General features: G+C 29.2%; 1 protein-coding gene across 2 annotated transcripts in view; it reads right to left on the reverse strand.

Annotated features, from left to right (window-relative positions):
• Positions 1 to 558: 558 nt before the first annotated feature.
• LOC113368100 (embryonic polarity protein dorsal-like) overlaps positions 559 to 26,486 on the reverse strand; it is a 51,627-nt gene continuing 25,699 nt past the window's right edge. For both annotated transcript variants that reach the window (XM_026609662.1, XM_026609661.1), the window contains 12 exons: positions 11,198 to 11,263; positions 9,494 to 9,674; positions 7,991 to 8,143; positions 7,739 to 7,917; positions 7,411 to 7,637; positions 7,183 to 7,344; positions 6,801 to 6,879; positions 5,030 to 5,119; positions 2,959 to 3,069; positions 1,578 to 1,841; positions 816 to 887; positions 559 to 726 (listed from right to left, as the gene is read on the reverse strand). In XM_026609662.1, the coding sequence (XP_026465447.1) occupies positions 617 to 726; positions 816 to 887; positions 1,578 to 1,841; positions 2,959 to 3,069; positions 5,030 to 5,119; positions 6,801 to 6,879; positions 7,183 to 7,344; positions 7,411 to 7,637; positions 7,739 to 7,917; positions 7,991 to 8,143; positions 9,494 to 9,630 (1,584 nt within the window). In that variant the 5' untranslated portion in view covers positions 9,631 to 9,674; positions 11,198 to 11,263 and the 3' untranslated portion in view covers positions 559 to 616. The remainder of the gene's footprint in view (positions 727 to 815; positions 888 to 1,577; positions 1,842 to 2,958; positions 3,070 to 5,029; positions 5,120 to 6,800; positions 6,880 to 7,182; positions 7,345 to 7,410; positions 7,638 to 7,738; positions 7,918 to 7,990; positions 8,144 to 9,493; positions 9,675 to 11,197; positions 11,264 to 26,486) is intronic.

Genomic DNA, 26,486 nt, shown 5'->3' on the forward strand with positions numbered 1-26,486 from the left:
CAACGATTTTAACAATTTTGGTTAATTTTAAAAAACATTAGAATAAAGTATGTTTGAAAATGTGATGGCCTTAAAATTAATCTCATAAAATTAGTGCTAACACACTTCGGTCAAAATATTTTATCACTGTTTCTCCAACTAACAATATTTAAATAAAAATATTACTGATCACTTTATTTCATTTCCTAATATTGCTCTTTATGCTTAGTAAAGTTGTTATGTTATGTTAGAATTTCAATTGGCATATTGATTATCAAATATTAGTAGACAATAATGAAGAATTCAGATCTTAATCCAAAATGAGTAAAACCACAAAATAAATATTTAATCAACAGTTTCAGAATGTTTATTAGGCTTTTGTTTTTACTGAAAAAATATCACTACAAATTAATTATATACATATAGATTATTGCACTATCGGATAATACATTATATATATAAATATATATATATATATATATATATATATAATACTTAATAATTAATACTAATTAACTTTGTAAATAAACTAATAATAAGTACTCCTATTTTATAAATATTTACACCAATCATCTGCAATATTTTTGTGCTAATAAATTTAGCAACTGCCGAGTAATAAAATAAAGTTTTTGTTTTATCACATATTATTTAAGGCTGTCATTTCAAGTTTTGATAAACTATCAGTCATGCTTTCATGCTCAGCGGACACCCTTACAGCCTGTGCTCGGTCTAAGTGTTCTAAAATTCCTAAATAATATGAAGAAAGATTAATCTTAGAACATTATGCATGAGCCAAGAGATATTTGCAGAAATAAAACTAAAAGTTCAAACTGTACCTGATAAATCTCCAGAATTAAGTTGAACTAATTGTTGACTGTCCATATCCAACATACTGCTAGTAGGACCACCTAATGAGGAAAATAAAATATTTAATATTAGATATTTAAATCATTACAATATTTTATGTTATGTTTACATGTTCATCAAAAGCACTTTACATTTATTATTATACTTAATATGCATTTTATGGTATTTTTAACACTAAAGATTATCTCCAAATTAATAAACATTGTACAGTTTGAAAATTGATGTAGGAAGACTTGAGTGTGGAAATGCCTATGTCATATTTATTATTTAGCTAATGAAGAACGCTTTCAAATTTGAAAATCAATAAGCAGCAATTTCAGTAAATTAACTATTTGACAAAAAATATAAACATCATTTGCTCAATTACAACTCAGAAATGTTGATGCAAAAACACCATGTTTGAGAAAATCCTTTCAAAAAGCTAAATTCATAAACCAATTAATCAATTCAACTATTTATGATCACTTTAACTGTTTTTTTAATTACATTGATATTCATTGATTTATAAAAATAATTGAAGATATTCATTGATTTATAAAAACAAAGTAATTTTCAAAACAATCCAACTATATTTGAATTGTCGATTTGTTTCAAATGCAACTTAATATATTTATAAGATTTTATCTTATAATTATTCATGAATAGAATTAAATTAGAAGCAAATAAATAAAGCCCAGGTATATTTGTTTAGATCATGTGAAATCAAAATATTTTTATTATTTGAAACTTACCTTGCATTGCATTCTGTGGATCTATATTCATAACTCGATTTAAATCATTCATTACAGGTAGTCCTGCATTCCAATCGATGGGTTGCTGACTCTGAAAATTGTTCATCTGCTCGTAATGGGGCAAATTATACTGAGATGCTTGATCTCCCCCCAAAGGTGAAGGATTGTTGTAAGGATGGGGCATGTTGAAAGGCTGCGGTGATGGACTGTCCTGGGCGCACCTATACGATCCACCAGTAAACATATACGGCAACGGTGAGGCATCTGTAAACAAATTATGTATTTTAATGATTTCATTCAAAATCCGGAGTTTTGCTTAAATAACTTTATTCTGTTAATTCAACGTTTTCAAAGAAATATAAATCAGCTGGAGGAATATCAACTAACCAGTTAACTGTGATTGACGAGACACTGGTCATAGAGAAGTAAGTGCCAATTTACAACTTATTTGGATTATTTTGAGCTTAGCCGGTATAAAATAAATGGTTGTTTGTAGCATTATATTTTAAAACGTTATTTTACCTCGATTTTGATGAACAAAACGGTGCGCACATTTCCATAAGCTCGCCACAGTTAACTGGTTAAGTCTCCAACAGATTCTACTATCCGTCAACCTTCGATTCGTCAATGAATGGTAATCAAACTATAGAAAAAACTCTAAATCCTAGGCGTAAGTGGCATTTTGCTCTATTTTGATATATGTGTAAATAATTGACTGAATCAATAAGAAAGCTAAAGTAAGAACTATTGCTGATTATTCAATTTGGAGAAATGTTTCAAACATGTTCATTATTTTCGGCAAATGTTTTGTTAGATATTATTGGGAAACAAACATACGCCTAATATATACACGGAATAGCGCCTTGATTCAAGCTTTAAAAAAATTTAACTTATTTAATTTCAATTATTTTTAAAATTTTGTCTTTCCCTCTTATATGATTCTCTGCGACCTGATATGTTTGATCAGGTAATTATATATAATATATAAGCTGTACATTGTATCTGCTTCTTGATAATTTTACATTGAAGATAACATATAAGATTTTCATAATGTTTGTGATTTTTATTTGAGACGTTGCCTCGAAGATTTTATACATACATACGTATATAAATATTTGTGCAATATATTTTGGATATATAAACTGAGCTCACTTATGAGCGCTTTATTACAACAATTAAAAGCATATTTTACGACACTTTCAGTGATATTATATGATATAGTTCGTACGCTATATTGTGCCCAATTATTATCAATATAAATTCTTAAAACTGTATTTAAAGTATCCTGAAGCTATTGACCACTATCATTGTTATTTACTATAAAATTTATATTTATAAAAGAACCTGCATATCAAGTTTCTATATAAAATTATATACATACCTCTTGGTTCAGTTTTAACAAGAGATTGATCAAACTGATTCATTTGATTTGCTTGAGGCGATGATGCCAGAGGAATATTTAACTTGTAATCTGTATGTCCCGCAGCATTACCTTAAAATAATAACAACTATTAATTCATACAATCATTTGATATAAAAGTTAAACACATAAATCAAAACATAATTCAAGACAAAGCGCAAATGTAAAATTTCAAACGTATAAGCGAGGAATCTATACATATTATCTACACATTTAACATATTAATAATATCATGCTATAAAAAAGGTATTGTATTTTTGATCGTAAACAAATTGCAGTTCATGAAAACACATTTTTAATTAAAATTCGCCACAGAAACACATACTAATAGTTATTATACTGTCAGAAACAGTCAACAACTTCATGCAAAAAAAACATTTTCGTTTTTTTTTACAAAAATAAGTAAACAACGAGATCATTGATTATTAATTTTGCTTTAATATTTAAAAAAATCGTTTTTATATTCAAAACAATAATTTTTCAATATTTCAAACAATACTATAAAATATATCAGAAACTTTATCGATTAACTCGCCGTTGCTTGATCTTTCTAATACATGCCCCAAATGAAATAATATGTGATAAATTAGAATTACATGCAAAATTTGAGTGTCTGTTGATTAAACCCTTGCTCCAAATTATTTACCTTAGACTAAACATGCAAACTCATGCAAACAATGAAGATGAATGATGAAATAAATTCATACATAAAGCATAAAATTTACATTACGTCATAAACAAAAAGGTTACTTACAGCATGAATACTTACTGACAACAGGTTTAATTTGTTTAAAACCTTAAGATAAGATCGAGAGAAAAAAATTGAAATTAAACTAAATGAAAAAATCTTTTTGTACAGTTTGTTTAATGTGTTCATGGCACACAGTAGTACAGTTTCATATAATAATATTATAAAACAATTATGTATACCTAAAGTTAATTAAGTTCTTTTTCAATATACATATTTAACTTAGTTTGACACAATGGTCTACAATTTATTAACAATCCGAAAACAACTAATAAAACTTAATTAGTAGTCTATACCATGTACTAAAATAACATGAGTTCTATAAAATCTAGTAGAAATTAATTAAAAGTATATCCTAAAATGCATAAGCACAAAGAACCAGTGATTCACTAATTCTCCCTTGACAAATTTTGAAACTATTTAAATATGTAGTATATAAAATGTATAATTTTATTTCCAATCGATAAATAACAAATATCAAAAACCAGAGAACAAAACGGAACATAACAGTTATCAGGTAACATAATTTCAATTATATATCTGAACAATTTTAATAAAATTCTTTACATAATAACATATTTCAACCATTCTCTCGAATCATTTAACAATATATATTACTCTTACATTTGTAAAATAATTATATTTTCCATAATGCAATAAATCATAAGAAAGCTTTTTTCTGCTTTAAATGTAGCATTAGAGTAATTAGGCTAATCAAATATTCCCTTATACTTTTATGATATGATTGATTTCAAAGCAACTTTGTTACTCGTAACAGTATAACATTTTTATTGGTACCTTGTAAGGTACTAATTGGTGTGCATAATTTGCTAATACATATTGGCACCATCTTTATGCAAGCTATTTAGTATTTTTCTTTTTCCTTGACACATGCTTTTAGAAAGCTTGATTTTTTAATAAACTGCATATACATTTAGCAAAGTATCTGTGGTAATAAATTTCATTGCTTGCTTTTGTTAACCTGTCCATACGAGTGATGAATGGTATGTAAATGCATGTTATTTTTATGATTGCAATGAATTTATATGGCAATAATAAAATGAAAATATAAATTACATAGGTTAAAATGCGTTTTTATAATTTATCACTTCCCTAGAAAAATTTAACCGATAAATAATGAAAAATGTTAAGTGTTAATATGTAAATAAGACGTTATGATATGAGTTTTTTTATATTCATCCAACACCGTGATTCACCGTCACCTTGACATTGTAACCCTGTTTGATTTGCTGATAAAAAAAGTAAAAGTTGAAAATGACTTACTCGTAGAAGGATTTTGACCCTGCAGTTGCCATAAAAGATGTTTTGGATCCCCGTCAATTTTTTGCCGTTTTCGTTTTAATTCATGCGGGTCTAGAAACATAAATAATATAGTTATGTGTTTTTCGTAACCCGTATCAGTTTTAGTTATATAAATATTTAAGTACAAAAATTATATGCCTGCTGGTTTAATTCATTAGCAGCGTATATGCTAATTGAGTTCACCAATAACTATTATCTAAAATGTATTATAAAAACAGACCTAATTATTGGTTCCATCACTTGCATTATTTAAGCACACATAACATTCTAGTATGCTACAAAATCTAAATCTCAATACAAATTATTCTACATTAATCTACAATATTTATGGCTGTCACATTATTAGCAGATCCAAAGCTAATTAACTTTCCGCCACCAATAGGGGCGTAAAAACAAGAAGTTTCATCAAACTCGCTAGTTGTCGCATGCGGAGCAAGATCTGTATACAGAGCGTAATGTTCCGCTTCTGTTATATCCAAATGCTGATCTAAATCGTTAAGTATCTGCTCTCCATATAACTGTTTGACACTTCCAGCATCAATTTTTACGAGACCTATGCTACCAAACTCGGAAGGTGCAAGGCTATCCTTAACTTTCGGCGCAACATTAAGAGAGTGAGTGCTTCCTCCACCAATATCACCCTTTAATGGGATATGAATCATGTCCGGCTTATCTTTGAAATCAGGTCGTTTGCCCGAAGTGCTACTGACACTTCTACCTACTGGCTTAGATTTTTTAGCAAATCGAGCAGGTTGCTTTTTGGCAGGTGGAGTAGCGGTATCACTAGTCATGCGTAAACTGTGGACAGATCCAGCTCCGATGGGTGTTGCTTCTCCTAAACTGGGTTCTCGAGACGCTGGGCTACTGTATGATTTATCACCTTTCTTTGGTTTTCTCGAGAATAGTTTACGAAGAAAATTTCTTTTTTTCGGTCGCGGCAATGTTTCTGCATTAACAGTTTGTGGAACTTCATCTGGCGATGAATCAATAACAATAATTTGAGATTGAGGACGGGATTGAGGAAGACTTGGAGTAGATTCATTTAATACTGGTTCTTCAACAGACTTATTGTTTTGGCTCTGTAATTTAAGTGATAGATCCGGAGTAGCTGGTGTTTTCTTAACTCTCTTGGGCGGAAGTGGAGGTAGTTTTTCTTCGCCTCCATTTTCTCTTTTACCGTTTAAAATTGGTGATGCTTTCTTTGGTGGCACCGGTGGTTTTGGGCCGATTGGAGGTGCACTAATTTGAATAACTGGCGTAACTATTGGGGTTGCCATCAACTCTTCTAAAGTAGTTACAGACATTTCTTGAGGCGGTAGCGATAGAGCTAAAGGATTCTTGAAAGCCATTTGAAGACTTGTGTATGTGGCACTGTCATCAAAATCAACGTCCATTGGACCCGAATTTGTTTCGATTTCGTTCGTTTTCGCTTCATTTTGCAAAACTATCTGATGGGCCTGAGTATCTAAATAAATTTCATCTAATTCCGCAACTTGTTCCAGAAGTTCTTGCAACGATTTATCTCGATTATCAACGACTTTTTCTGGTTCTTCGATATTATTTTGCTGAGCGTTGTCAACAACATCTTCACTGATGACTACAACTTCACTATCAGAATTATTTACGATGGATTCTGCGTGCCCGTTCGTAAGATTTGAAGGGGTCACGAGACGACGTAACGCCTCGAGGCGCTTTGGTACATACTTAGGGTTTGTCCAAAATGATGACCTACCTGAATCTAGCGGAAGTAACTGGAATTTCAATGGTGTACTCGTTGCTGAATCTGATGGTCTTCGAAGCTGAATTTGAGCCTGCAATATTATAGATAGTTATTTAGTTTCTCAATTTAACTTTTAAAATATCTCAATTTTTATGAGCATGCTCTTAGTTTTTGTATATAAAGTCCAAGAATCATAAAGTGCATAATTACTTTTTACTCTGATAATTTAGTAAGTTTGCTTAAGCGCATACGATTGTACATATGAATAAAATAGAGGAGTGTAAGTAAATATATATATATATATATATATATATATATATATATAATATATATATATATATACATTTATATATATATATATATATATATTGTTATTATTATTATTATTATTTACATTCACTGGTCGATCGACTTCCAATGTTCGATACTTTGGCGTCCTAAATGTAATAGCAACTTGTTTATGAACATCGGTATGCTGAAAGTCAGCAAATCCTTCCCATACCAATTGACCATCTCGTTCTTCAAATAGTCTTACTTGAATATCTTCTTTGGCAACCTGTATTAAATATGTATGAGAATATTCAAATGAAAAATAAGAAATTTAATTTGGTCGTAAACACACCTTTTCACACAAAAGAATTATTCTTTGACCGCCAGCAACAGAAGCAGTACAGTCGCTCATTGTGCATATTACTAAGTCAGACATTGCTTTCTTATCGTAGATCGGATTTGATACTACAACTCGGAGCGGTGTGAATTTACCTGGTGTATCTTCTAAGAAGACTTGGAAGCACAAACGAACTGCATTCAAATCAATGTTTGAAGGCTGAGATCTATGAGCAAATCCATCTGTAACAAATTGAAATTTAATGATAGTCGAGCAGAAAATTGCAAGTAATATAAATAAGTATATGTATTAATATTTTAGTACATTATGTGATGGTACGTACTTCCGAAAGGATCAACTTTAATAAGTTCGCGGGCTTTCAAAGCTTCTTCGATATCCTTCTTCTTAACGCATTGAATTCCAAGATTACTAAACGTTACAGACATTGTGTCTGTGTTAACTTGCATTGTGCAGACACCTTTCTTGCAACCTTCTTTACCAACTAAGTTATGAGGATGAGCCCTGAAATTAGATTTGTCAATAGTAAAAAAATAGACGAACTTGAAATATTCTAAACATTAGAAATATACATTACCTATATGGTTTATCCTTTGTTACGCAAGATACTACGACAAAAGCTCTTCCTTTATAACCGACAATTTGTATTGACGGAAACGTTTTATTTTCTGGTGTACTATTTTCACCAGGAATTGAACCTGCTGATCGTCCCTCACACTCATATCGAAACCTGTTGGTAAACACCATATAGAAAATTAAAACAAAAAACAATTTTGTATTTAGTATAGGAAAGGTCTAAATTAAACTAATAGTTTACTGTCCCACAATACAAAATTTCACTAATGACCACTTTTAGTCGTTTGGATATTTGATCGTCCCTCACACTCATATCGAAACCTGTTGGTAAACACCATATAGAAAATTAAAAAAAAAACAATTTTGTATTTAGTATAGGAAAGGTCTAAATTAAACTAATAGTTTACTGTCCCACAATACAAAATTTCACTAATGACCACTTTTAGTCGTTTGGATATTTTCAACAACTATTTCAATGCTAGTCATTTTTGCATTGTGGAAAACAAGACCCAATAGCTCAAATGGAAGGCACCTCTGTGAAAAAATATCAATATAACTTATTGTAGTGATTTGTCACGTAGATTACCTATTAAGCAAGTGATCACAGGCTTACTAGAGCATTTTATGGTACTAAATTAACAGCAAGTAATGGTTTTTAGAACTTCGGTAGCCGAATTAAGTAATACCCTGAATTTTATGTTCCACAAACAATTCACAATTGGTTTATAGACCTTTCTTGAACAGAAATTCGTAGGCGATACAATGAATCATAAATCTAGACTTACTCGTCCAAAGGATATTGAATATGGCAAATACCTTCATTCTAATTAAAGCGGTTAAATCATCAACTTTAGTTTTGGACACTGGCAATTATAAACAGAAAATCTTCTGGTATTGATCCCATTTAAACCAGGATGTTCAAGAATTTTTCAAAAATGAGATTTATGTATATCAAATATCCAACTGTTTCTTAATATCTATCAAGCATTTTGCAAAGTGTATCACAAGGGCTATATAGCCAAATAGCATTTATCACAGAAATACTATTATGATGAAATGCGGTTTCTACAACATAATTCTGATAAAAGACGTCGTACCATAAGTGAACTTCTATTTTTTCAACTTTATCATTGTACCACAAGTAAACTTCTATCTTTGCAACTTTATCATTGTACCACAAGTAAACTTCTATCCTTTCAACTTAATCATTGGCACTGTATTTATCATAAATATTTGTCATGGTTAATTGTTTCGTATCGTAAATAATCTAAATATGGTTAATAAATATAATGAAAATTGGCCTTTAATCATATATGAATCCATATATATGCACACTCAATAAAAATCAAGCTCCAGTGTATATCAGTGTAACAGTGTATACACATTTATACACTTTGTACTCTAGACTAAACTTACAATTTGTGTATGATATCCTTAAATAGATATTTTGTAATCCGATTGTAATTTATAACTCTTAAAATTAAATACTAATTATCATATTGACCTGAGAGCCTTAGAGGCAGGTTGTTCAGTGATGACCACGTAAGCATTCCGCCTCAATTGTTGTTCTGGTGTGAGTGTAGGATTTGCACCCTGAGGAGCGGCAGGGCCCCCATGAACCTCACCGCCGCCACTGTACATGTTCTGCTCAGAGAACTCGGGATCAGTGCTACGTATAACATCAACTGCAATAAAAATGAATAATTGTATTATGTTCAGGATGATCTAGTTGATATAAATTGTAAAATTTTGCTACAAAAATAAAAAATAATTATCAGAAATATAGAATCATTTTCTAAAGAAAAATACGTGACTTTATCTTTTATAATCAGTAATCATTTGTAACATTAAATCTTCAGTATTTTGCAGAGGTAACAGTATGGTGGATTTAACTTAGGTTCACACTCAAAATATTGGGTTGGCAACTAAGTAAGTGCGGAATTTTGTTAGAAAATCAAATAATGATGTTTAGAATTTCGGTAACCGAATTAAGTAATACCCTGAATTTAAAGTACCACAAACAATTCACAATTGGTTTATAGACCTTTTTTGAACAGAAATTCATAGGCGATACAATGATTCATAAATTTAGACCTACTCGTCCAAAGGATATTGAAGATGGAAAATACCTTCATTCTAATTAAAGCAGTTAAATCAGCTATTTTAGTTTTGGACATTGGCAATTATAAACAGAAAATCTTTTAGTATTGATCTCACTTGAACAAGGATGTTCAAGAATTTTTCATTGCACTAAATAACTTCATTATGTGATGTATCGTCCAAGTAGTATCATTATTTCATAACTTTCAAAAACATTATCGAAAACCATTGTAAAGATCGAAACAAAAAGTAATCAATATCAACTACAAGATTAAGACTAAATGATGGATATGGCAAAACATCTCAATCAACCTCAAATATTTGTTGCCGCCTGGTCAATAATATGTAATATCAATAATGGAATAAATCATGCACCGTTTCGATTTACCAACTTAAGCCGTTTTTTTTCAACTGCGTTGTTTAATTTCGTTAATTGATCAATGTAGATACCAGAATCGATCGATCTATTGGGTGGTGAGTGTAAAAGTAGAAATGCTTTCTTCTTCAACTTCAACTGGACAACCAGAGCGTTTTTCATCTTTGAGTAAAAAAATACCAGAACGAAATTTAGCAAATTAATTTTGATTCTGCTGTTTTTAGGGCTTCAAGCTAAAAAAGCTATTTTACCTTTTCAGAAATAAATACGCAAAATATGATAAAAAATTTTGATTTGATTCTCCATCTTTCAACGAACGCCAAACGAAAACTACACAATCCATCCCCAAACTTTTTTTTTACCTAGCACCTAAAATACAATTAATAAAAGGTAATTCACATTTGGACTCTACATCAGCAAACCTAAAAATTCAATTGAAACATCCAAGCTGAGAGTCGCACTTTCTTGGGTGCCAACCTAATAATTTTCAATATCTTTTATGCAATTAAACGCTTTAATTATATTATTTTTCTATTATTAATATGTTTAAAAATATGAATTATACGAAAAATTACATTGGGTTATATTGCGCACAATCAATCATTTACTAAGTAAGTGTGTAAACTTTTTTTTTGAAATGAATCTCTGAGTATATACGTATCAAATAACCCAATTGTTAATGATAATGAAATACTTCCACCGGTAATTTTATATAATAAAGTATGTACTCACTGACATCACTGATGTTAATATTTTCGTCGTTGTCTGCACCACTCAGGCCATCGTCGGTGCCATTTGCTGCAAATGCAATTAAACAATATTAAATATAACTCTTGAATTTTATAAAAAAAAATCTAGAGCTATAGAAATGCAAGTGCACTTTCGTATAACAATAAAAGCAATTATTATTCATTATCACATATATTACTTAGAATTTTGCAAATCAAACTTTTTATGTATACACACATAAAAAACACCAAATAACTAGGTGAATAGGCATTTTGAGATCATTATATCAAGGATCTGTAATTTACCAAATATGTGCCACTTAAGCACAAATAATAATTGCTATGGTCATAGTATAACTAATTATATCTACATACAAAAATTATAACAACATATTAAAATTATTTAGTATATAAATTTTCTATTCGAAATACATAAAATAGAATAAAGTTTCTAAAATTACATAGCAAAATTATAAAATCTAAATACATTCCTACAATAACATAACAAAAATATTAAAATTAAATACGTCACTACAAAATTAATACTGGTCAGCTATAAAACTCACATTTCATTGAAACATATGTAAATATATGTGGCTATAGCAACATACAATCCTATGTTTGAGATTGCCAATGAAATAAAATATTTATATTTATATTCATTACAATATAATAAAATATAAACATAATGCAGGAATCAAATAACATGCTATTTTAAATTTAGTATTATGTATATGAATTAAACAGCATAAGTTCCATAATGGTTCCATAAGCTGGTTGAGAAAGACACAGTAGAGTGCATTGTCATAAAAACTGCGGATAATAACGTTATTATTCAACTATATTATCTAAAAATTTATATATTAGCCTAATATTATATTTTGTTGCATTTATTTGCAATTTCATTTACGCGACTGGATCATTTTCCAATAACGATTGGTAAACGTCATTCTGGTAGAAAACGTCATACCCTGTAGATTTCTAGTCAACTTAAATTATTCCAGACTTAGATTAAATTCACCACATGATTTCAGTCAAACCACCTTGGTTTATTGTGAGTAATACCACTGGTTTAATGAAAAATATTTTGAATATAATAAAAAGGCGAAAAGGAAGAAATTTCAATACTTAATTAGAAAAAAATTAACTTTTGTTTATTTGTGTTGTAATGTTTATTTTTATTTTATCTCATTGCACTAGAACATTCATTTAATTATCATTTATATATTATGTTTATTAGTAGCCTAACTAAGTAAAAATATGATATATTTTATATATCTTTCGAACATAACACAAGAATATTTTGTTTTAAATTTTAGTTTTAAAAATGTTTAGTTCCAATGAAACCTTCGAATAAAATTCAAACGTGTGCAAAGCTAATCAATGGGTTCTGAATGGAATATTTACACTTGTTCACTTATACTCTATGATTCTTAATCATGAAAGTATAATGAAAATAGTGGTGTTTGGCATCGTGCCTTGCGGCAAATTGCTAGAACTTTTCGCACTGTAGTTCAAAATTTTAAAAGCTTCAAAATTTTTAGAAAAAAATTGAGAAAATTAATTTTTGTTAAAAATATGAAATTTTTTGAAAATTTTGAATTTTTTCAAAATCTTGGTATGGAACCCAAAAAAATGCACACAAAATGTTTACTCTATAAAATTGCATAATGTAATATGCATATGATCAATGATCCCACTAAATCGCATTGTTTAAACTATTTTTCTTGGATCATCGAAACCGCTGGACCTTCCTTTCTCAAAATTTAGTCAACTCTTCATTTAAAAAAAAAAAACAAGAAGTTTTACTGGCTATTAGATACTAAATCCAAACTAAGCACATACAATAAGCTACTTTTATATATATCTTTATTCAAACCAATTTAGTGCTATGAAATACGATTGTGTGGCAGTGCTGATAAGACTATGGAAATAATATGGAAATATGGAAATAATACAGAAATTTCAGAACAATTTTTTGAAAATTGCCTTAGGAGCACCAAAATATATCTCGAACTGGCTAATTCATCTCGACCCGAACACACCTACCATAAATGATGTAATAACAAAAACAGCACATAAATATAGAAACAAGCTCACCAGTCACCCAAATTCACTAGCAAGCTCCTTGATAACAAGGACCTATCGAAGAAGCTTGAAAAGAAAAGCGCCACTGGATTTAAGTCATCAAATCTTCTGATAAAAAATTGAAACTAGCTGTAAGTGGAATTCTGTCTTAAGGCAATTAGGGCATCGTGCCTTAAGGCAAATTGCTGGAACTTCCCGTACCAAAAATTATTATTTTTTTTTAAAAACGATTAACATTTTTGAAAAAAATTTACTTTGAAAAAATGAGATTTTTGAGAAACTATAAATTTGACAAAAAATTACTTTTTTTTGAAAAAAAAAATTTTTTTTTAAAAAATTTTTTTAAAATTTTTTTTTTTGAAAAAAATTTTTTTTTTCTTTATTTTGACATATTGTGGAAGATCTGAACTTTCTTTTCAAAGCAATCGTACTGCTTTAACTGCATAGGGACAAAATATAAAGCGCGTAAGCGCCGCGTCGCTGTCTAACGCATGAGCATTGGTACGGAACCCATAGGAATGTTAACAAAATGTATACTTATTGTTAAAATCTCTATAAAATATCTGATAATTTGATGTGCATATGTCTAATGATCATTTTTGACCGCCAAATGGCCCATTTTTTTACTTTTTCCTCTATATCTCCGAAACCGCTAGACCTACCTTCATGAAAATTTTATCGATTCTTCATCTTGTCAATACAAGTGAAATGTTTTTTGAATTATTCAAATCGGACGCTCCGTTCTCTTAAAAGCTGAGGTACCGTTTTTGGCACTTTTTGCCCCATATCTTCGGAACGGCTAGACCTGCCTTTGCCAAAAAGTAATCAGCACGTCTCCTTATCAATACGAATCGAATGTTTTTTAAATTATTCAAATCGGTTGATCCGTGTTCCCGAAATCGTCGACGAAAATTTGTATCCGCACATACATACACACACATACATACATACACACACACATACACACACACACACACATACATCCATTTTTTCTAAGGTATGCCAAAATGTTCAGAAACCTCTGAAATGTAAAGATATATAAAAATTTTCATTTTTGATTTTTTTGCGATTACTATAACTTGCCCTACGGGAAGTTAATAACTTAGTAATTATTTATAAGAAATTATTTTATAAGTAAATAGTTAAGATTTATAATATCAATGAAATATTAATATTATAATGAATTGAGAAAACAACTATTGAGTTGTTTTTTCAACATGCCCCTTTAGTATACAATGCCCCTTTACGGCCGACAATTGTAAATTCCACAAATTTATTAAATGTCCTTTACTGGACAAGTTGTAAATAAAATAGAGAATAAAAAAAAACTTTATTTCGTCAATACAAGTACAATGTTTTTTGAATCATTCAAATCGAATGCTCAGTTTTCTCAAAAACTGAATTGTCATGTTTTGCACTTTTTGCCGCGTATCTTCAAAACGGCTGGATCTGCCTTTGCCAAATAATCAGAATGTTTCCACTTTGCGCAAATTTTTAAGTGTATCAGTTGGACTGGTATAGCTAAAAGAATAAAATTCTCCTCAAAATGATCACTCTCATAGACTAAATATAAAGGCAATGCGTCTGATTGTGAGTCATATGTGATCAACTATTGCCTACGTTCTCGCGGCGTGTGTGGGTTGGATGCCGGCTACGTGGCGAAAACCAAAGATTCGAATTAATCGTGTAAACATTACAAACATTGTAAACATACGTGTTGTGCAATGGTTAACGATTTTCTATGTTTCGCAAGGATTCCAGATTCTAGATCCGGTTGGCAAACATCATTAGTGTTTCTAGGGATCTGCAACACATTTTCGCGAATAATATTTAGATTATCTGACATTGAGCGGTTGTATATTTATACAAATCGCCGTTGACTCAAGAATTAATAAATTAAAAATATACTTCACAAAGAAATTGAGCAACCAATGATTAAAAAATTTAGTCTCGTGTGATCTACAATATAACCACTGTTTAGTGATAATACATTTTGGATTTATATGTATGCATTTAATACACAAGTTCAATTATGCAATGAAAATACTATTCAACTCACTAAACTTGATGCAAATGACATAGTGTACTGAAGGTGTAGACAAATTTTATAAAACTTTATAAAAATTTGTGTTGATAGCCATCCTTCAGGAAACTTCTTACAGACAGGAAACTGTCAGATAATCGTGCGTCGATCATAAAGATTTCCTATTAAAAATTTAATAGCAAAGTTGGGACTGAAATTCTTAGAATTATAAATTTCATATATCTATGTCAAAAATTGCCAAAGAGAAATATTTCAATTATAATTATCCAATTCATGTTTAATATCAATATGGCACACATCTGATTCAGAACTATTCACCCACATTGATAAAAAAACGTTATCCATGCAAATGGAATAAGTTCTAGATTGATGAACAGAAACCTGGACAACGAAACAGTACCTATTAAGGAACGAAACCTAAGAAAAATTTTTAGTTTGCCCGTTGGCATTAAATGATAATAATCTAATTTTTTTCCAAAATTTTTGCCTGAAAAATTGTAAATCTTCAAATCAAAAGTGATTATAATTTATGAAGAAAGGGATACTTATAATTTTTTATTTCCCATGATGTTAATTTTAGAAATCCTTAAAACTGCAAAAAATATTTGTGTCTTTTGAAAATTATCATTTTTTTACACTTTTTATTTTTTTGCAGATTTAAAATTTTAAATATTCGCTAAAGCTTTATTTATATAACAATATAACTGGTTTTTAACTTTCCGTAGAGTAAGTTATTGTAATTGTCCAAAAATCAAAATTGCAAATTTTTGCATATCTTCAGGTTTCGAAGGTTTTTAAACATTTTGGCATACCTTTTAAAAATGGTGTGTGTGTATGTATGGATATAATTTTTCGCCCACGAAAAACATTCGATTCCTACCAATGGGGAGACGTGCTGATCAGGTTTTTGCAAAGACAGGTTGGAGATACGGGGAAAATAGAAACCGAGCTTTTGAGAGCACGGAGCATCCGATTTGAATGATTCAAAAAACCTTTTGCTTGTATTGACGAAACAATTGTTTTTGGGAAAATAAAAAAATATATTCAATTTTTTTTCAATTTTCAAAAAAAAAAATTTTTTTTAATATCGAAAATAATTCGGATTTTAAATTAAATCCTAAGAAAATAATTTTAACTTTGCAAATCAGTTTATATTTTTCTTTGAAATATAAATAATCCTTTATTCTAACGCCTGATTAAGTTTTTATTATTTATTTTTCATGTAAACTTAAAAAAATGTCATTTCGAATTTGTAAGCCCTTCTACTTTTTCTGTAAAATACTAATAATGAGAGTTAATATTTATAATAATCTATTTGAAAACATCGAATATATTTCATTACGGAGCTAGTTCTAGCCAGCTAGTTCTAGTTCTTCATATACTTAAAATAATTTAAAAAACCTAATTATTAATTAGACAAGCATATAATAGTTTATTGGTACAAAACTTTGACATTTGAAAATTCTGCGAATATTTCGGGAATATTAAATGAATTTTATTGCCCCACGTTTTGTTGTAGAAAGAGCGCTAGGTACTTTGGGAATCTCTACAAACGAGAGTAATAATTCTTTTGCAGTGTTTGCACATAAATCAATGTAATAATTGTACTGTCTACATATAATCATATAATTAACGACTAATTGTTATACGACATAATCTGTTATAACGGAATTTTTATTAGGAAATTAGTAAAAATAAATTGCATAATTCTTGGTATGGAATTTTTTAGTTAGCCAATTATTAACTATTCGAAGTAACATGCTTTCAAAATAATAACAATTACAGGTGAAGTTATAAAGAGGTGTTGAAGGTAATACTGACTAATACCTAAATCAAAGTGCGTAACAAAATCGTCGAAAGCAAAAGTGCAGTAAATCAGTTAAAATCATTCACTAAGAGTTCAATACAACTAATCTTGTAATACACACATATTCATATATATTACACATTATATATATATATATATATATATATATGTGTGTGTTTTTATTTTATTTAATTCGTTAAATATTTTACTAATATTAGTAGGTTTATATTGAAGCATAAAATACGTATGAGATAACATAATGCGTCAAATACAAATTTTCGCGTTTTTATATATTATCCATATTTATTGAATTTTCTCAAAATATATTATAGGAATTGCACTACAAATAAAAAAATTTAAGTAGTTCCAGCATTTTTGGATCTATCGAAGAAAAAGTAACAAAATGTTTGCAAGTAAAAAATGTGAATTTGACGTGCGCACGTAAAATTATCAGATTTATTGTAAACGTTTTAAATTAAATATCACAGCTTTCGGAATATATATTTTTCTCAGAAATTACAAAAACAATTAAATCAAAATTTACTCACATAGTTGAGCACATATTTTTCAATTCCTGTCTTGTATTGAAAGAATATTAGCAATTATCCTAAGAATTCTCAAACCATTTCCGCGTTATAATAACATCAACAACATATCTACTACAAGTATAATTCTATAGTATAATCATCATTTATCAACATAAAATTTTATAATATGAAATATTATCACTTGACCAAACTACTTGAAAATCCATTGCGCGCAACTAAATTATTATGACGTATTATGATCAAAGAATCTTTGGCTGATATTGAGTTTTGACTCATTTTGAGTATATAGTAGAAACAGAGAGAAAAAGCACTCAATATATTATAAATTGTGCAGTTACACACACACATACATGTGTGTAAGTGTAAATGTTAAAAATTCTTACTTTAAAGATTATACATACTTCATCGTTTTCGATGCTAAAAGCACAATATGAGAAACTTGCATTGATTATTAATTAATTTCAAATTTAACCCTTTCCACTCGGATGCCGCCGGCGGCAAAATTCATGTAAATCTCGGAATTCGCGAATGGAAAGGGTTAACAATATTCCTGTAAGTTATAAATAAAATTTATTTTTGGTAGTGGTTTTTGCTCATCGTTTTTACTCATCTTAGGTTCGTTAATTACCAGTGATACAGTCTTTCTATTAATTAGGAACTATAATAGCATATTTATAAGGAAAAATGCAACATATTCAAAATCCATACTAATTTGAAAGAGAGGTAGTTTACAAATAAATTATTTTATCTTATAGTGCTTGCACAATAATACTAGGTTATTTTGTCCATAGTATGTAATTTTTTCCGTTAGTGAACAAAAACTAACAAATAATTGAAATTTCATCAAAAACCTTAAAATTGCGGTAAAATTAATTAAGATCATTAGTACTGGCATTGATTCATTGATTTTAATAAACAAAGTAGTAATGAATAATAATAAAAAAGTTCACTAAAAAAACAACACTAAAAGTAAATGTCTAGTAAAGTGTCTACAGAATTTATTTACATGTATTTTTTTAGAATATCAGCCAGCCTAGAATAACACATGGAAAATTATTAGCAGCCATAATCTGTTGCATATATTATGGTATTATTAGGACTGCATGGTCATTATAATTTAAAAAAAATCAATCTTGATATTAACATAATTTTGCCATAAATCTATTTTAGATTTAGTAATAGAAAACTAATTTATATAAATGTTTACAGAGTGTCAGGCCTTGTTATATTGTTTATTATTAAGTATTGATGGCGGAAATAAATAAATAGATAAATGATTATGCTTTAAAGTTTAAAGGTCAACGTCTTGTGTTATGACGGAAGCATTAAAGTGTTAACTACTACAATTTTACAAAATATTTCATTAACATATATCATTAAAAGTTATATTTGTGACTAAACTAAACATACATAGATAATATAATTTTAAAAAATCAACTTGTACGAACATACTATTTTTAAATTTAGAGCAATCGACCGCCTTAGTATAATATCCCACAAGTTTTTGATGATTTTTGCCAGTGTTAGAAAAAAATTATTACAAAGGTTTTGCATAAATTCAAAAAGCAAGTATTATTCTAAAGTAGACCTTACATATTTTTAGCAGATTTATTAGAATTTCATTGAATTAAAACCAGATTTTTTAACAAATCTGTCCTGTCATAAATCTATACGGCTCAGCGATAACATGAAGATAACATATATCATAAAAATTTGTTATCATATACAATAGTTTACAAACATATGTATCATATTTCTTAAAGCCTACTCTATAATTCGTATCTCTAAAATCTGTATCTGGTTTAAGTTCCGGCATTTGCCTAATGACTAAATCAAAAATAATACAAAATCATGAAAAAGACATACTATTTTGGAAATTTGCCAGATTCGCTCATAACATTATTTAAAAGTGTTTATAATCTAAGCAAGATTGGCGATGACTTGTTAAAATAAAGTAGACGATGAGTAATATAAGATCTAGACGATAAAGGTCCCAACTTAACTGTTGATTAAATCATGGCTATTATAAACTATAATAGACATAAATACTCCTAGCAAAGCGACATTTGCACTATGTAAACCTTAATAAAAATTGGTATTGGTTTATTTTTTTGATACTTGTATATAACAAAGATTTAAAGTATGTTTAGAAACAGATAACGCCACTTTGACCTCTCCAGATTAAAGGCAAGGACGCTAATAGGCACTAAACAAGATAATTTGGTTACATGGCTCAGGACACACAGGGCCTTATGTTACACAAAATATTATCTAGTTTTTTATTCTCTTTATTGAATTACAATCTGTCTCTACAAAAAGGAAAGCATTCAATAATTTCGATGATATATGAAATATTAAACATTAGATCTAAAAGGTTATCCAGTAATAAGCCTTTTCAATTTTGATATATTAAATTTAAATTTTGTGATTATATAGAGTAAACTTGAAAATAAAATGATCTATGAGGTAAATGAGTATAATTTGTGAATTAAAACAATTATTTAGTTTTTTACTTAAAAAATTATAAACTACATATTTTATTATTTTAAATATTAGTAAATGGGCCAGTAAAAACTTAAAACTAGTGGGGTGCATGGCATCGTGCCTTAAGGCAAATTGCTGGAACTTACCGTACCGCAATTAAAAATCTTGGTACGGAACATAAGAAAAATTTCACAAAATGTGTACACATTATGAAAATCTCTATAAAATATCTGATAATTTGATGTGCATATGTTCAATAAACATTTTTGACCGCCAAATGACATTTTTTTTAACTTATTTTCATTGAGAGTCCATGACCGCTGGACCTGCCTTCCCAAAAATTTAATCAGTTCTTCATCTTGTCAATACAAGTAAAATGTTTTTTGAAATATTAAAATAGGACGCCCCGTTCTCTTAAAAAACTGAATTACCGTTTTGACACTTTTTGCCCCGTATCTTCGAAACGGTCTGACCTGCCTCCACCAAAACTAATCAATACGTCTTCTTATCAATACGAATCGAATGTTTTTTTTAATTATTCAAATCGGTTGACCGGTATTCTCGAAATCGTCGACGAAAATTTGTATCCCCACACACACACACATACACACATACATACATTCACTTTTATTAAGGTATGGCAAAATGTTCAGAAAACTTTGAAACGTAAGATATAAAAATTTCTTGTGATTACTATAACTTACCCTACGGGAAGTTCAAAAACAGCAAAATATTAATAAATTGTTTATTGAATAATTTTTTACAGTTTTATTTAACTTCCGCCGCAAATCTTCTAATGTCAATAAATTGCATTGCTTCACATATGACATATGTTATAAAATTTTATAGTGCGTGCACTATTACGGTTGTCGGACAAAAATCGTAAGTTTGCAATTCGCAGGCGCCAGACTCAACACAATTCTGCCTCAAGAAGAGACTATTTTTAGGGATGATGATAGCGCGAACAGAGCTAACTCTGTTCCTGATTTCTTCCCGTGCGCGTATGTACTCGCGAATAGAAAATATATTATCGCACGTTTCTCAAACTAAGATTTTCTAATTTACCTATTAAAATACATAAATCTGTAAATGAATAATAGCAATAATCGCAAATAGTACGCATTTAGCATATGAGTAATATAATTGCCTGAACAATTTTGTCGTTTTGTCGAAATGTCGTTCATTAGCCGTTTCCGAGATACGAAGCAAAAAGTGCAGAAAATGGAAACTCACTTTTTACGAGAAGCAGGCATCCGATTAGAATGATTCAGAAATCATTCAATTCGTAAGTTGGCGATTCATTTTTGGTAAAGACAAGACCAGCCGTTTCGGAGATACGGAAATGTGTAAAAAATGGCAGTTTTTGAGAGAATGAAGCATCTGATTTGAATGATTCAAGACACTTTTTGCTTATGTTGACGAAATAATATTGTTTTTCTTAAAGAACGTTTTTTATTTCAAAATCCGTAAAAAAAACAAAACAATTTTTTTTAAATATCGAAAATGATTCGGATTTCAATTTCAATTCTTTTTTTATTTAATATTGATTGAATATTTTATTACAGTACGAGAAGTTCCAGCAATTTACCTTAAGACACGATGAAATACAACACTAGTTTGACTTGTAAATAACAAATATCATCAAATATTATTTTTGATTATTTAGCCCACATTAAAAAAAATATTATGCCAGATTTATTTCTACTGGCAATAAAGTCACAGTGTAGTATTGGCTTTGAGGCAAATTGCGGGAACAAATATTAAAAAGAAATCATTTACTATAAGCAAATACTAATTTTCTTAACATTTTGAGCAGCTTGAATGTTGTAGAAACATTGAAAAATATTTTCTTACGGTACGGGAACTTCCAGCAATTTTCCTTAAGGCACGTTGCCATGCACCCTACTAGTTTCCGTTTTTATTTAGAAAATAAATCTATTAGTGATATTTAGGATATAATATAGATCTAAGAAGCTTTCCCACACTTCAATCATTAGATACTTTTCTGAGAACCAAATAGGCATCACAAAAATTACTTATTAATACACATTACATATATGCACTTTAAAATAGCTAAATTCATCTGAACTTATAGTTTCGCAAACTTTGTATCCGCATGTCTATCTTGCTGTCATAATATGCAAATGAGTGGCCTGACGCCAATTATTGCATATTAATTAATCAAAAAGTTATTTAGAGGAAAGTATTGAAATACGATGTAAATTGGATATCAACTTAAACTATCAAATGTTTTTATTGGATATCAACTTAAACTATACTCGTATATGTTTTTAAATACTACGTCATTGATTGAATCAGTAGATATGACAAGCAACACAAACTATTGTAAATAGGATAATGTATTATTGAAAGCATCGTGCCTTAAGGCAAATTGCTGGAACTTTTAAAAACATTAACATTTTTGAGAAAAAATTACTTCGAAAAAATTAGATTTTTGAGTAATTATAAATTTGACAAAAAATTACTTTTTTTTGACACATTTTGGAAATTCTGAACTTTTTTTCAAAGCATACTTACTGCTTTAACTGTATAGAGACGAAATGTCAAAGCGCGTAAGCGCCGCGTCGCCGTCTAACGGATGAACATTGGTACGGAACCCATAGGCATGTAAACAAAATTTATACTTATTGTCAAAATCTCTATCTAATATCTGATAATTTGATGTGCATATGTCTAATGATCATTTTTAACCGCCAAATGACATTTTTTTACTTTTTTCATTAGATCTCCGAAACTGCTAGATCTGCCTTCATATAAATTTGACCTATTCTTCATGTTGTCAATACAAGTAAAATAGTTTTTTGAATTATTAAAATCGGACGTTCCGTTCTCTTAAAAACTGAGTTACCATTTTTGGCACTTTTTGCCAAAACGGCTAGACCTGCTTTCGCCCTATTCAGCACGTCTCCTTATCAATACGAATCGTATGTTTTTGAATTATTCAAATCGGTTGATCGGTGTTCCCGAAATCGTCGACGAAAATTTGTATCCACACACACACACATACATCCATTTTTCTAAGGTATGCCAAAATATTCAGAAACCTTTGAAACGTAAAGATTTATAAAAAATTGCATTTTCGATTTTTTTGCGATTACTATAACTTACCCTACGGAAAGTTAAAAATAGATTTCATCTTTATATAAAAAATAATATTGTCCTATGATGTAGTACAAAAAGTGCATAAATAGATTTCCTTCGCATTCTGGAAATCTAGCAGAACTGAATAATCATAGCAGAAACAACACCAAAAAAATATGTAAATAAATAACGTTGTCACTTCTTCTCGGTAATGGAAAATCTTCAGAACTTGATTTGTTCTTTTTCATTAATTCAAGTAAAATATCTACATTAACATTTTTAATAAATAATATTTGATAAATTAAGAATGCATCGAATATTATACAATATGTTGAATTTTATTTAATTTCGTACAGTAAATAAATAACAATTTATTTACTTTTTCAATGAATAAATTTCAAGAAAATCATAAAGATGTTTAAATCATCGAATACATTGAATTCATCAGTGATTCTTTACTTTGAGCAGTTACTTAGTGCAAGATGAATTATAAATAGCACATTACGATGACATCTTCCTTTGTTTGCTTTTAAGCGTCATGTAGCATTAAACTTACTGAACAAGTACTGGAAAAAATATGATGAAATTTGCGTTTATTAGCAAAATATAATAAAGTAATTTAGTCATTAGCTTATTAGTTTTGTATTCCAATAAATATTAAATGTTGAAGTTGTTCGCATCAAGTTCATAATAGTCAATAACCAGATATGTAGTAAATGGTAAATTATTTTTTTTACACTTTATTGACATAAGAAAAATAATGGAGAGATTGATTTTGGGTTAAATTAAATCTAAAGGGCATTTTGTCTTCCACAATACTCTATATAAAAAAGAACGCGAAGTATATAAAAATTAACACAAGTTTTTCAGAGCTTGTTATTTTCATCTTTAGACATAACTTATAAGAATAGAACGTTATCAAACCAGGAAATGTATCTTTAATAAGTAATATTAGATACTGTTTCTATGGGGCAATTTCAGTGCATTAATCACTCACTAGTTCAAGGAAAATCATAAAATGTTCGAATATAATTATCTAACAAACATAAAGATAAAAGTTGAAATATTGAATTAAAAATAAGTTCAAAAATTGAATTACATCACTGACAAACGAAATAAATGAAATAAATAGGAATTTTATAACATTTTTAAGACTATCAGCCATTTCATAATATAAAAAGCTTTTAAATTCTCTATTGATCCAAGGATCCCACGTATATTTATCCACTACATCTAGGATGAAATTGGGTTTTATTGATTGGACCATTGCTATTATAATAGCAATGACAAAATGAATGATAATTATAATTATCATTCATTTTTGTCCATTTGCAGAATTCAGAGCTAAAAATCTGTTGAAAGAAATAAAAATAGCGTTTTAATAGAAAATATTTGTATGAATTGTGGGAGAGAGTGGGAGTGAAAAGAAATATTTACAATTGAATATCAAACTAGTGGTGTGTATGGCATCGTGCCTCAAGGCAAATTGCTGGAACTTCCCGCATGGTAACTAAATGTTCGAGATATATTAAATGTTTTCAAATAGATTATTATAAATAAATGCTGTAATATTGTCTAATATTATAAGAATTATATAAACTGAATTGCAAAGTTGAAAATATTTGTTTAAAAAATATTAGAACTATATTCAGAATTACAATTAAAATCTGAATTATTTTCTATATACAAAAAAAAACAAATTTTGAAAAAAAAATTGAAACAATTTTTTTTCAAAAGCAATTACTTTGTTAAAAACAAGCAGAAAGTTCTTTGAATCTCAATTTAGCTCTGTATCTCCGAAACCACTGGACCTGCCTTTTTACAAAAACTTATAACCACTTCTCCCCGTTATTACGAATTGAATATTTTTTGGATCATTCAAATCCGATGCTCCGATCTCTCAAAAACCTGATCTTTCTATTTTCTGCATTCTTTGCTCCGTATCTCCGAAACGGCTGGACTTGCCTTCGTCAAAAACTAATCAGCACATCTCCCTATCAATAGGAATCTAATTTTTTTCGAACCATTCAAATCGGTTGATCCGTGCGCCCGAAAACGTGGACAAAAATTGTATCCATACTGTATGTACATACACACACATCCATTTTTTTCTGAGGTATGCCAAAATGTTCAGAAACCTTCAAAACGTGAAGAAACATAAAAATTTACAGTTTCGATTTTTGGACGATTACAATAAGTTACCTTACGGGAAGTTAAAAAATGTTTTAGAAAAATAAAAAGTTTATCAGCACTTAAACATTGATTTTAATTCAAAGAATCATCTAATCGGTATTTTATAACAACATGTGGTTTAAATAATATTACACTTCTTTTTTAATCAAATATTAAGTATTTTTGCGCCTTTGAAATGTAAGTCGTCTGTAAATGAAACATTTCTCAGAACTATTTTCATATCGTGCACCTTTCATCAAATTGCGTAACAATGCAGATCTCGTCCAAATTCAGCAGAAAATTTAGGTCGAGATGGAGATTATAATAAATAGTTAGTGCGAAAACAAGAGAAAATTATTTATTAATCTTAAGAAAAACCGTAGACAGTATACGCTATAATGTACATTAAGTTGTTAAATATGCTATATCTTAATGTTACTATGGAGCTGTTGGCCCCATTCGAGACGTGAATAGAAACATTGTTTGGACGAGTCCGTAATATTATAAATACATCGGATAGGCTCTAGCGCACGATATATGGAGCAATCTCGTCAACGCGGATCGGTCAGCAGCACTCAACCAGTGCGAACACGATTATTTTTGGACTAATTGTTAAAATCTTAATAAATATACTGATTTATAATTAAAATATACAAATAATGTAAAAATATTTCTGTATAGAGAAGAGCGGGGTAAAAAGGTCCACCACCATATCTCAAGAACAAGTATAGTTAGCAATTTTTCAACAACCATATTTGAAAGTAGAGGAAAAAAGGTGTGTAATGAGCCATCGCCTCAACGACGCTACTAAGCTATAAATTTTGATATTCAATTGTAAATTTTCTTTTCGTTCTTACTTACGATTGAAAATCTATAATAATAGTATTTACTTTCTTTAGTTTTTTTTTGGGTTATGAGCACTGTTGTTTAGTTTACGAGATCTTATTAATGTGTTTTTAAGTATATTGATGTTTTCATACGTTTTCTAAGATGTACATATTATTAATTTCAAGTTAGATTCAACCTATTTTTATATAACTTCTATCAA

Source organism: Ctenocephalides felis, unplaced genomic scaffold, assembly GCF_003426905.1.
Source record: "Ctenocephalides felis isolate EL2017-DRISC unplaced genomic scaffold, ASM342690v1 CF-g0.4_SCAFFOLD_01170, whole genome shotgun sequence".
NCBI classification, from domain to species: Eukaryota; Metazoa; Arthropoda; class Insecta; order Siphonaptera; family Pulicidae; genus Ctenocephalides; species Ctenocephalides felis.